The 13032-nt window shown below is 49.2% G+C and overlaps 1 protein-coding gene across 2 annotated transcripts in view; it reads left to right on the forward strand.

The window, feature by feature from the left end:
- The window catches only part of LOC119176162 (ubiquitin-conjugating enzyme E2Q-like protein 1), a 127873-nt gene extending 115103 nt beyond the window's left edge, over positions 1-12770 (forward strand). For both annotated transcript variants that reach the window (XM_037427314.2, XM_075877223.1), the window contains exons 5-6: positions 11702-11901; positions 12620-12770. In XM_037427314.2, coding sequence (XP_037283211.2) covers positions 11702-11851 — 150 coding nt within the window. In that variant the 3' untranslated portion in view covers positions 11852-11901; positions 12620-12770. The remainder of the gene's footprint in view (positions 1-11701; positions 11902-12619) is intronic.
- The last annotated feature ends 262 nt before the right edge of the window (positions 12771-13032 follow it).

A 13032-nucleotide genomic window follows, 5' to 3' on the forward strand; every position in this document is an offset into this window, starting at 1 on the left:
ATAACTTCTCTTAAAAATTTCTTGGCATTATTAGCTAGTAAATCTGATTAAAACTTTGTCAAAACATTGAAAAACGAGCCTTTAGGTATGCACTTCTTTCCCTAATTCATTAGCGAGGGTCTCGTACTGGCAGACTTGGTGCCGTTAGGTTGTATACGAGGGACTATTATTCAGCTGCCAGCTCGTAATAAGTTCACGTGCTACGTGACGCCATACAGGCTCATAAAAGAGTGACTCGCCGACATGGCTACAAAAGGCGCTCACTGACACTCCCACGTTTAGGTTCACATATAAACCCAGTAATGTGGCTGGTAGATAGCCGCCGTAATAGCGCTGTGAGACACCATCAAACGCGTTACTCGAAGGTCGTAGGTTCGATTCCTGCTCAAGGCAAGTTATTTTCTCACCCACATTTCATTCGTCTTATTTACATCACATTGGTTCTAATAACTTCCCCTATACATTCCTTGGCATTATTGTCTGTTATATCTCATTACAATTGTGTCAAAACACGGAAAAACGAGCCCTTAAGTATACACTATTTTCCCTTATCCATTAGCGAAGGTCTCGTACTGGCAAACTTGGTGCCGTTAGGTTGTATACGAGAGACTATTGGTCAGCTGCCAGCTCGTAAAAGTTCACGTGCTACGTGACGCCATAAAAGCTCATAAAAAGTGTTCCACACTCGCCGAAACAGCTACAGATGGCGCTGAGTGACACTCCCACGATTAAATTCACATATAAACCCAGTAATGTGGCTGGGGGGGGGGGGGGGGGACAGCCGCCGTGATAGCTCAGTGGTAGAGCATCAAACTTGTTATAGAAGGTAGTAGGTTCGATTCCTGCTCACAGCAAGTACTTTTTCACCCACTTTTCTTTCTTCTTACTTACATTGCATTGGTTCTAATAGCTTCCCCTATACATTCCTTGGCATTATTGTCTGTTAGATCTCATTACTACTGTGTCAAAACACGAAAAAAAAACAAGCGGTTAGGTATACACTTCTTATATATATATATATATATATATATATATATTCTGTTAGACGAGAGAAGTAATTCAGCCCCCCCCCCCCACTCACGAAAGAGTTGATATGCCACTGGGCCGAGAGGAACCTTAAGATCGAGGGAAAAGCCGTGCCTGCTCAAACACCCTGCAACGGCGTTTCCTCAGTAGCGCAACCGAGCCGTACGTACAGCGTGGTTGTTTCGCCGCCTGACAGCAAGGTGCAAAAGGACATAGTGAATAGTGCCCCGGGTCACTGCCGTGCAGGCCCTCATCGGGGCATTACCGCAATTCGACCATGCGTTCTAGCTGTGCAACGCTGCCCTGGCCGCCCACGCTGCCCTTAACCAACATGGTGTTGAAGGTTAGAGAGCCTCCGCTGACTGCCCTGGTTTCCTCGCGTCCAGGCAAGTGATCGAAGACTTTGTCTTTCAGAAAAGCTGCTGTTGGAGAGAACCGGACCCAAGGTCCAAAGAGGAAGGCAAGAGGTTTAATTACATTTGTACAGAATGAAAGTTGGTTTCAGATCTCTTCTCTCTGGCATCGGCTTGTGTATTTATCCCCCTCAAAATCCCCAGAGTGCAGGTCTAGGGAAACCGGGGACGACTTCTTCTGCCAATCAGCTGGCGAGCCCCACTTGTCATTGTCACTCTGCTGGCCCCACCCCCAACGCACACACACACACACACACACACACACACACACACACACACACACACACACACACACACACACACACACATAATATTCTCGCGAAATCGTGTCTTCGCGGAAAACATGCCTCCAGCATACTGGATGCGACGAGGGCGTCTTCTGGGAGCTCGATGACCACCGGCGGTGTGAACTGGCGGCTGCATGTCCGGTTCGCCCCTCGCCCTAGAGCATGGGTCTGGGCAGCTGGCACGGATCCGTGCGCAGGCATCCTGTCAGCCGGTGACACATAGCCGCAGTCCGAGGCCCCTCTTCCACGTATTTGGGTGCTCGGAGTCGTGGCCGTAATTGGGGATGGAGGCTAGAAGAGTCGCATTTCAGCTCCGCACCAGTGACAATGGTGTGCTTCTGAGGAGTCTTCGACCCCACGCGCAAAACTGCAGAGCGCGCCTTCGCGCCTTTCCTCTGCTGCAAAGTGCACGGGGCTGCCCGCTTTGTTCGGCTCCGGCGCCCCACAGCGATGGGGGGTCCCGCGATCGTAACAAGGGCTAGCAGCATGGTGTTCCGGCCGTGCATTCTTCAATGGAATGTTTCTTTTCTCCGCTGCGGTCATGCCTAGCTGTCCACCCAACTCCTCCGACATAAGTACGACGTCTTACTGCTGCAGGAAACCTATGCTCGCGTCGGAACACTGAAGCTGCCAGTTTAGTCCACTATCACAGCACCACGCAGTGCGAACTTGAAGAGTGTTGCGCAGTCCGGTGCAGTACTCCCTCATGTCCTCCCGGCACGTCGCGGTCTTGAGTGTATGTGTGCGCCTACCTCCCTGACCCTACGGTGGACATCGAGGACATTCTGTGACATCCTCAAAGCCGTCGGCCTGACTGTGCTCATCGGCAGCACGGACACCAGTGTCGCGAACGTGTACGTGCGCACGTCTGACTACTGGCCACGCTGGGACACCAAATTCGTGTGCCACCTCGCAGACCACCTAAATCGCGACGCGGTGATCGGTGGCGACTTTAACTCTCACAACACCTCATGGGGCAGTGGCGTCATGAAACACCGTGGGCGCGGGCTCCTCAATGTCGGGCAAAAGGCCGGACTGCTCGTTATAAAAACGGGTAGCTGTACTCTCGCGCGCCGTGGTGCGTCCAACAGTGTCCTCGACCTGACTCTCATGGTGGTACGTATAAATATGAGTCGCAACGTGCACCGGGCTATCAGGGCTCCGACCACTACCCCATCGTGGTCAGACCCTCCTCAGCTAACATCAGATGCACTCGAACCTAGGGTGTTGTGAAGTGGACGTGCTTCATAGAACCGTGTGCTACAGTGCCAGTCTCTGGCGACTTCATCGCCACGCAGGTGGAGTGCCACGACGCAGCTACCACCCGCTTCGCGGTGTCTGCAGGCACCGCCGCACCAGACATCTGCTTGCCAACTTTAACGCCACGCGTCGGTGGGCACAGATTGTGGCGGTGCGCTCGCAGAAGGCGGAACACTGACGTGCCTATAACTTTATTGACATGGTGTGCCACAGGCACGCCAGACGCCATCGCGAGCAGAGCTGGGAGAGCCTGTGCTCATCAATAGATGACCCTCAGAACAACGCCCAAGCCTGGTGCATCTTTGCTGCTGTTCTTCGCAGCAGAAAGCCTCGATGCCCAGTGCTCTGCGTTGCTGCTGCAATCAAGATCGCCACGCAGGAGTTGGCTAAAGTGCTGGACGACAAGTTCACCCTCCTGGTTTCACAGCTAGCACAGGGACTACCACCTGTGCTTGCACCGAACAGGCCTGAGCTGTTCGCTCCCGAGTGGCACTTCCTCACCAAGGGCATTCTCCAGGAAATTCGCGCGTTCTGCACGGAGGAGTTTACTCTCAGTGAACTTCCCGCAGTACTCCACAACCACACGAAGCGGTCTGCCCCGGAAAGAAATGGTCTCACCTACCGTTGCTGCGGAATATTGACCCCTCAATGCGACCCCGGTTGCTGGAGGCCAACAACAAACAGTGCACTCTTCAAAAAATGGAGTGACGTTCTCTCCATTTAGGGAAAAACGGAGATGTCCCCAATGTCCGTCTTTAGAGAGAAACGTTGCTCCCTGATCCACGGAGAAACGTGTTCCTCCCTATGAAAATCAACGTGGCTGCTCCCAGGTTAGCAAAGCAAGTGGGCTTAGCAAATGCATCGATTCTCGACTGATAAGAAGTACGCGGCACTGAAAGTTACAAACAACGGTCCCGCTGAGCTTGATAGCGAACGAAATGATTATAAGAACAAGCAGACGAACCTGTAGTGATGAAAACATCGCGAAAGAGAACGACGGAGCAAGTAGGTTTCGTTCGGCCAGTGAGGTGACATACACTGTGAAAGACACGGATACTGCAGAGTCCTCACCTGAAGAGTGCATGCTAGGCTTGTTGTATTTATTTCTCGCAGATTCACATAGTGTAGCGACGTTATCCATGGGTTTACGGGGCCACAGGTCACGAGATGTGCTTCCAAACCGTAGACTCGATCACAGCGAAACCATTCCGACTCAGTAGTGCAGCTTTAATAGATAGATGTTCAACGTTATATAAGTAGCTGGAGGTGTGAGAGCGTCATAGTCGTGAAGTAGGTGGTAGCTGGCGCCATCTGGAGGGACTGAACGATACTAAAAAAAAGGTTGCCTGTGGCGATGTACATTGTCATACCCACCATCACGGCTCCCTTGCGGATAATTTACGACTCAGCCCATTCAGGATTTACTCACTGACACCGGACGCCTAATAAATGCTGTTGCAATGCATATTGCTACACATGCACACAATGACACATAGTACGCATATCTAGTGAACTCAATGAACAAGAGCACAATAAACTATAATCCACAACATGACACACTTAGATATGTTTACTCACACCATACTACGAAAACGCACAAGCTTATATAGCAATGAATTACGACTGACCTTAGTGGCACTGGTTACAGGTAAGTTTTTGTACACTTTTTTACGTTTTCTGGACACGTAAATATGTTGTATCTGATGCTTAGACATACGGAGCTTTATTAACGGTTGCAAATAGTGAACGGAATAATTACTAGAGCTTATCTGGTTTTTGTGAAAACGATTACCCCAAGCTATGCATGGAATGCCCATGGCAATCCGAATGCTGCGCCATCTCTCGACCACAGCCACAGTTATTTTTTTACTTGAAGCCTCCGCGAACGCAAATGCTTGCCGCGCTTTAGCCATTTTGGAGGTCACGTCTTTTTTTATTCTTTAACTTGTTACTCGGAGAGGGCGTATAATGCATACCAGACTTAGGTTTCGTCGTGGTAGGTGTTCTTTGGTCACGTCGACCTTGTTTAGTTGTTTCGTTTTACCGTTTGCTTATATTTTTTTGCGTGCTTACCACAAGTGTGACCATTAACCATGAATACAGTACAACGCTAGCCCTTCAATGACAGTCTTTTTGATGCGGGAATGACCGTCCTAGCAGTGTATACGTACGTTATAACGCGGTTCTTGCGAGAGAAATAAGCGATGACCTCGCATCCGACGGTTTTTTTCGTGAGCGATGGCAGCTGTTGGCGTCGCGGCAGCTCTATTACTTGAGTGGAGGTACTAGCGCTGCAGTGCGCACATTTACTATAACGTTATAGCATTCTGTGCCTACATACTTCTCTGCTTTCGATGCCTCTCGCGATTTACCTCACGTGTCAACTTGCAGTCATAGTGCGTGCCACAATTTTGTCGTTAGCGCAGTGGTTGTGGTGGTTACTATTACTATGGATTTAGAATACTCTTTTAACAAAGGTGACTGAGTGTTAGTACTTACCTGCTATGCACAGTGGTTACTAGAAGTGCATTCTGTGTTGAGTTTCTCACGTCAAAGGAGAATCAAGGACGAGAAAGGCATACTGCATGCGTGCATAATTCCGTCTTACCTCTCAGTGCATGGGCAGTTCAAAACGCCTGCGGTTGAGAATTTGGTTTAACTGACAAAATTCATTGGTTTACTTTTCACAAAAGTGTAGCTAAGATGTTTGAAACGTTTCTGATGGTTGTAACCCAATCTGGCGAATAAACGCTCAGAGAAACTTCGCAGCCTGTTTCCCTTTGTGCTTTCACCTGCTGTAGTAGCATAGCCTTATTGGGTGTCGTGTGACTCTGCTAGAGGAAGGAGGTTCGACTTCCGGCCATGGCAGCCGTATTATAATGGGGGTAAACTGCAATGAACATCCATATGGCAGTAGCGGCACGTATAACTCTATCATTTGTATATGATCGTGCTTCCATGCATGGACTGTACAGTGGTATCAGGTTTCCTAGAATGTTGAAAAAATTAAGTGTGATGCTTTTTTATGCACCTCGTTGAATTCATGAGTGCTGTTGGTGCCATGCGAAACTAAAAATGCGTGGGCTTACCAAGCATGTCGACACCGAAAAAAATCATTATTTGTGTACAGTTTAAGGTAATCGATAAAGCGAGACTGCTTGGGAAGCAGAGCTCCTTGTATTCGTTTCAAATTGGTAGTATAAAACAACACGAGTCACACACGGAAGTGTGCGGAACATCTTGCGAGTGCCTGGCGATAAAAAACGAAAGGCTTTTACTCTACACGATTAAAAAAAACGTCACTCTCGCATTGCTTGCATCAATCTTAGGCAAATGCAATCGCTCGTGATTGGCCGCGGCCGGCTAGGCCCAGCGTGCGCATGCGCGCGCGCACGACCCCCGTGATTGAGGAGAAACTTGAGCACTGAAGGAGGAACGTTGCTCGTTTGGTCCTTGCCGCGAGAAGGCGCGACGTGTTATGCATTGAAATGGAGGAAGTGACTGCGCCGAGGGAAGAACGGAGTCCATTTCTCCATTCTCCCTCCCCCTTTTTTTAGAGTGTATAGCGCACAGGTCCAGTGCCTCCCGGCTAGAAGGAGCCGCTCGTGGTGCCCATCCTGAAGTCACGGAAGCCGGCCACTGAGCTCTTATCCTACCGGCCAGTATCGCTCACCTCGGCCACAAAGAAAGCCATGGAAGCCATGGCATTGCGACGCCTTCATTGGATTGCCACCGCAACCAACGCATTCCCTTCCGAAAAGAGTTGATTTTGCCAAAGGCGCTGTACGTTCAACTCACTGGCTGACGTGATCGCCACCCTGGAAGACTTCAAGTACCGCGGTGAATACGGCATTCTCGTGCTGCTCGACGTGAGAAGTGCGTTTGACTGTTTGCCGCACGGATCAATTTTGGGCACACATCGTGACCTCGGTGTGCGAGCGGATGTTAAGCTACCCTAAGAGCTTCTTGCGCGACCACACTCTTCACATTCGTGTCGGCTCCACAATCAGTGGTCCCCGCCCCGTCACCATGGGCGTACCGCAGAGTGGACTATTGTGCCTTTTTCTTTTCAATCTAGCTCTTGCCAAGCTGCCCGACTACATCCCACGCAACACGGCGTGTGAAGTGCATGTGGCGATTTACGCCGATGACATTGCGCTGTTAGCCTGCTGCCCAGGTCGCCACCGGGCAGGCCTTCTCGAGGGCCTCCAGGTGGCCATCGACGCGGTTGACACAGTCCTTAGAGGGATTCGACTGACGCTCGCCGCTTCCAAGACTGAGGTACTGCTCGTCAAGCCGCGAGTGTCAACACGCTGCTCCACGACTCGGCTCTCACTATGGGGCCTCCCGATTGAGTGAAGCACAATGGTGCGCTACTTGGGGGTGACCATGGACCACCAGCTACGCTGGCGACCGCCCATTAACGATCTGCGGCCGAGAAACCGCAAGGTACTCGGCACCGCACGCAGTCTCTTCGCGCGAAGTCACGGCTGCGCCCCCGCCCTTGCCCTGCGAGTCTACAACGCAGTCGCATCGGCACGCGTGATTTACATGGCAGCAGTGGCTTCGTTGAGTGCTTGGCAGCTGGCTGACTAGGAGGCGGAGCATCGCAACGCTGTGCGGGAGTACTGCGGAATTCCCCGCACCTCCCAGGTCGGCCCCACGTTTGCCGAAGCGGCGGTAACACCCATTTTCCTGCGTGTGACCCAGCGCACACTAAATCATGCACTGCCACATCCCTCTGGTCATCACTAAGACCACTGGTGGCATCAAAGCGAAGGCGCGCATGCGCTCGCAGCGATGCAGCAGGATGGCTCCACCGTCCTTCACGAACAACTGAACGGCCGACTGCTTGTTTACGTCGACGGGTCAGTGCTTCGCGACAGCTCCGCGGCCGCCTGCTGCATTGTATCATCGGTCGGCGCGATTTTCAAGTACCGCCGGCCCTCCTTCGCCTGCTCCACTGTGGCGGAACTCGCCGCTATAAACTTTGCAGCCGATTCCCGAAGCGAGCGGGAAACCATCAGTACTGCAACCATCATCTGCGACTCCCGGGTGGCCTTGGCCACGATCTCGCTTGAGGACTAGGGCAGCCTCCTTGTGCAGAGGGTTGCCCAGAAGCTACACGCCGTGCAGCAAATGAACTGCGACCTTTCACTGCGCTGGGTGCCTTCACACATCGGAACACCCGGTTACAAAGTGGCCGACTGTGCCGCGAAGGATGCGCACGACCGCAGCACCGGCGTCACCAACTTCGTGTGCTCTGCGGATGCTGGCCGTCTCCTGACCGCCCGCTACCTACGCGAGCGTCATCCCGACCCTCGCGTAGCAGCTGCAAAGCCAACGCGGCAGCTTCTTCTCAAAAGATTACCAAGACGAGACCACGGTTTCCTTCTCCGTCTCCACACCGGAGACTACACCGACGAACGAAAAGATCGGCACTCCGGGCATGGCAGTCCATACTGCATGGACTGCAGCGACCTGGAGACTATGGACCATCTTTTGCTTCCTTGCCCGACTGGTGACGCGAGCAGACAGGTGATGTTCGCAACGTATGAAGCTCTCGGCCTGCCTCGAACAACAACTGAGCACCTCTTGTTCCCAAACAGTGGCCGCACGCATATCAAGCGTGCCCTTTTAGCGCCGCTGGACTTTTGTTGACGGAAGCGCACTGCGTGAGCGAATTTAGAGAACTCACGCCCCGTGATCTTGGTAGACGATCTGTGCGTCCCAACTTCCTTTTCAGTCTCTTTTCCCGTTCACTCCATCCCCTTTTTTCTCTCTACTCATGTCTATTACCCCCATTCCCGTACCCCTGTTATCCTCTGCTGCGGTGTCGCACTTAGGTGCAGAAAGCTGTGGGGTTCACTTTTCTTTTTCAATTTTGGGAACCACTCCCCCCCACCTCAGATTTAAGAATTTACGTAAGCTTACCCCCAATTCCCCTCCCCTCGGCAGTACTACGTATACGTAGTACCACCGAATGTATATTCATATTCTGGGACAGAAATATATGCCTCTGAATATTGGCGTCCATAAGTGAGCTCGTAACCTACAATAATGTTGGTACTTGAGCAGGAGTGAGAAGCTGTTTATTGTGCTGACCTGTGTGAGTCTCCTGCTCCCAAGGGTGTCCCAGCACGTTACGCGAGAGCAGTAACATCTTGAAATTCCGTATGGCTAAATGCAGCATGGTTCTCTAGTTATATTGTGATTTACTCACTGCAGAAAACTTTCACTCAGCTAAATTATCACTAGGAACATAAATGAATAGTGATAATCTCATGTGGCTCCATTCTCTGTAGAAAAATTCACGATATCCCCAAAGTATGCGTGAAGCGGCGCCTGACGTAACGCATCGGTGGACCGAAGGACGTACAAGTTCGTGAAAGTGATAGACAGAGAGTGCTATTGTTCACTCACAACATTGTCCTAGTATGAGAAAAAAACTCAAAGATCAAGCGAGAAGGTTTTTTTTTCAAATTTGCCTTATTTCAGAACCAAGACTAGCTCAAATTGGGCTCTGTTGCCATAATATATAGCCATATAGGTTTATATTATTATTAACAATTATACATTATTCTTACTAATTATTACAAATAATCTTTAACACACACAATGATTGCGTATTTATCCATAACTTCTAATTTATTATTACAGGATTCATGTGGGTCCTTGAAACCCATGAAAAGCATTGAATTTGAAAAGTTTGTTTTCAAGGCCTTAACAATATCTAGAATTTTCGTGAAACCTCAAAAACTCTTGAATTTCCTTCTTTTTCAAAACGTTGTCGCAAATTTCACAGTCCATTATTTGTGATGCCGTAAATATAGCAAGTGGCATATGCCATCTGTTCATCCTAACAGAACTGAGAACATCAGTAGTTTCTGCGAAGAACCAGCACTATGCATAATATTTAAATAAGAATACTTGTGGTTTCACGTCCCAAAACCAATAGATGTATATGAAAGACACCGTAGTGGAAAGCTCCGGAAATTACGACCATCCGGTGTTCTCTAACTTGTGCTGACAACACACACTACACAGGCATCCACCATTTCGACTCTATCAAAATGTGACCGCCGCTGCCGGTATTGAACTCGCAACCATCAGGTCAGCAGCCAAGCATCGGAACGACTACCCCACTGCGGCGGATAACACTGTGCATATTTCGAAACTTGCAAATGGCAGGAGCAAAAATGCGAAAAAAATGTTGCATGAAGGAACAGGTTGCCCCTCTTAGTAAAAAAGTGAATGATGAGAAGTGGGCGAAAAGTCCATCCATCCATGTGTGCGTCCATCCGTGCATGTGTCCAATCCTGTTCGAGAATAGAGACGGTGCGCGGGTAACAACGACGAGACACAAGCCAAGGAAAGTTGAGCGCAAGCGTCTTCAACGCGCCCGCCGCTCTTCTTCCTCTGTGCCTCACCAACGATCCGCCACGTACGGCGACTATTCAGGAGATTGAGAGTGGCACTCGTTCTCCGCACACTGAGGCAAAGCGCGCGCAACAGCCGATTGGAGAGTAGCGGCACTTCGGAGAGTAGCGGCAAAGTAACGTCATCTAGGAAATATGACGAGAGATAATCATGTATTTCTTTTGCGTTATCTTTTTCGTCTCTTTTTCTCTTGGTTACGTGTGACGCGTGACAAGGTTAGACTAAAAGGAGCTTCGCCCCAAAAAGAAAACGAAACAAGAAGTTTTTAGTAAAGAATAAACAGCTACATCAGACGCATATCAATGATAGGCCGAGGCAACTATACTGACGTGCATCATGAAGTCAATCAGCCTCGGGAACACTGTAAACACTAAGCAGCAGGAGATAGCGGATATTTATCTGAAAATTCAGGAAAAACAAAAAGGAGTGGCATAATAAACTGCTTCACAGTTTTCTCTATCTTGTGTTACCATCTTGTGTGATACTGAAAAGATTGATATTTTGTGTCACACAAAGCGATTATCTATGTAACTCTAAAAAACAATTCTTCAAAATTGTCTAGAAAGAAAGTGTTATCGGAGCCATGTTTTCGATGTTCGCTTTAGCAATGTTACTCTACTTCGATGAATTTTAGTTATTTCAAGCCTTCATTCTCTCCTGGAGGTTTGTATTTTGGTTTCTAACAGGCAATATGGTCTTCGAAAATTCACACACATGGCCTTTGCACAAATGGCAGTTAAAAGAAAGAACTATATAATCGAGTTGAAAAAATAACAAAAACACGCAAAATGACGAGCTGAGGTGTTTCTGCCGGTGGCTTACTTGTATAAAAGTTTCCCTAGCTCTTATCTGCATAGATTAATGTTCTGTATCCGCTTTTTCAGGCGGTTCAATGATTGCGATAACAGCAGCACCCAAGATTCTTCCGATCACTTCAATGAATCCTCTCTAACACAGAAGCAGAAAGGGTGTCTTCAGGTTGTGCCAGAGTATGGAAACTACTTTTTTCTGTTTTGAGGTAAACGGGAGGCGCTTAAGTTTAATGACTAACTCGCACGATGTTGTGTGTAGCTAAGACTAATATTTATCATTAAATATGTGGGCAGTCACAGGGGAAGAAGTGTTGAAATTGTGCACGCTACTCTTTCGTTCCCCGCCAATGCTACTACAGCTACGCCGGCTTACTAGACTGGAAGCCGTCCAGCATCAGTGTTAGTAAATGGCGAAGCGGTCTGTACAGAGATACCGTAACGTGTGCTGATCAATGTGTCGCAGGTGACTGCGTCGCTGTCCAAGGGCCAGGCCCGTATCGCCACCAAGCCAGGCAAACAGTTCAACAGGAAGCTGGCCGAGTCCTCTTTTCGCAGCCTTGTCAAGACTCACGACAAGTACGGCTGGGTGACGCCCCCGTTGGCCGACGGCTGAGCTGGAAAAGTGTGCCTCAGCCCGGAGCTCGCCCGTGCACGGGTTTGCAGGTTGGCACTATTGCTAAACCCTGCATTTACCTTTGCGTTTTTTTGTAGCCAATGTCTTAATGCTGGATATAGGACAGTATCTGACGTGCAGCATTGCTTTGCGTGGTTGTAAGTATATTCGTAAATCGAGCAGCGACGTGAGCGTATGCACTGAATGCATGCGTTACACCATGGCTAGCTACCTATGCAGTCCGACGTAACGTTAGCAATCGCACTACGATGCTGTTTCCGCGAGACACAGACGGCATTTTGAATAGAAAAAAAGTGCGACTTGCACTAAATCGCGCCAGGCTGCAGGGATCACAGCAGTGAGGGTGGCACCTATAGCTGGTCCTATCTTGGCCTTTTACCATCTCGCCTCCCTTTCACACACCTTGCTATGCTATGTTACGGGTGTGCAATTTTGCCTTTTGAGGCATTGCAAATTTGTTCTATAGGGGCTAGACAATCGAGTTGTGGTATGCTAAGTCCTATGTTTTAATCCCGCCTTCGTAACGTCGTAACGTCTTTATTGACTTATGAATTCGCTCTCCGTATACATTGCTGCCAAATATCCCGCATATGTCGCCAAGTTGCCAGATTATTCCAGCATTTTCACTCCAATAAAATTTCATGTGTCTTGACAACAGTGGATGACAGAGTACGGTGTGGTGGTCATTAATAGCCGATTGAAGCTTACTGAACTCGCGTGACGTTTCGCTCTTTTTGCTCCTTTCAGGTGGATGACGATGGGTGCTACTCAGACATTGCCAACAAGAAGCTGTTTCCATTTTCTTCTTTTTTTTTTTCATCCAGTGATCTCTGGCCACTCATCAGGGGTGCCGCGTCTTCACTTTGCATTGTTATAAAAAGTGTGTTTGCTGGTTCTATCTTTGTGCGAAACTGCACAAAAGTGTTGTTTTCTTGTATGCCTGTCTTTGTCTTGAGTAACGGGAGCTTATCACTGGCGTGTTTAGGCATAGCCTGCCACCACCCGTTTGTATGTTCTGGACAGTTGTGGTTGCGCGGCGGCCATCCATTTGGTTGAGCCAGAGTGTTGAAGATTGCAGAATTGTTGCAGCTTTTGCTCTTCGGTTTCGCTCAACATTTATACTACATCGGCGAAAGCGTTTTACCACCACGAGCGATCGC

The sequence above is a fragment of the Rhipicephalus microplus genome, chromosome X (genome assembly GCF_043290135.1).
Source record: "Rhipicephalus microplus isolate Deutch F79 chromosome X, USDA_Rmic, whole genome shotgun sequence".
NCBI lineage: Eukaryota > Metazoa > Arthropoda > Arachnida > Ixodida > Ixodidae > Rhipicephalus > Rhipicephalus microplus.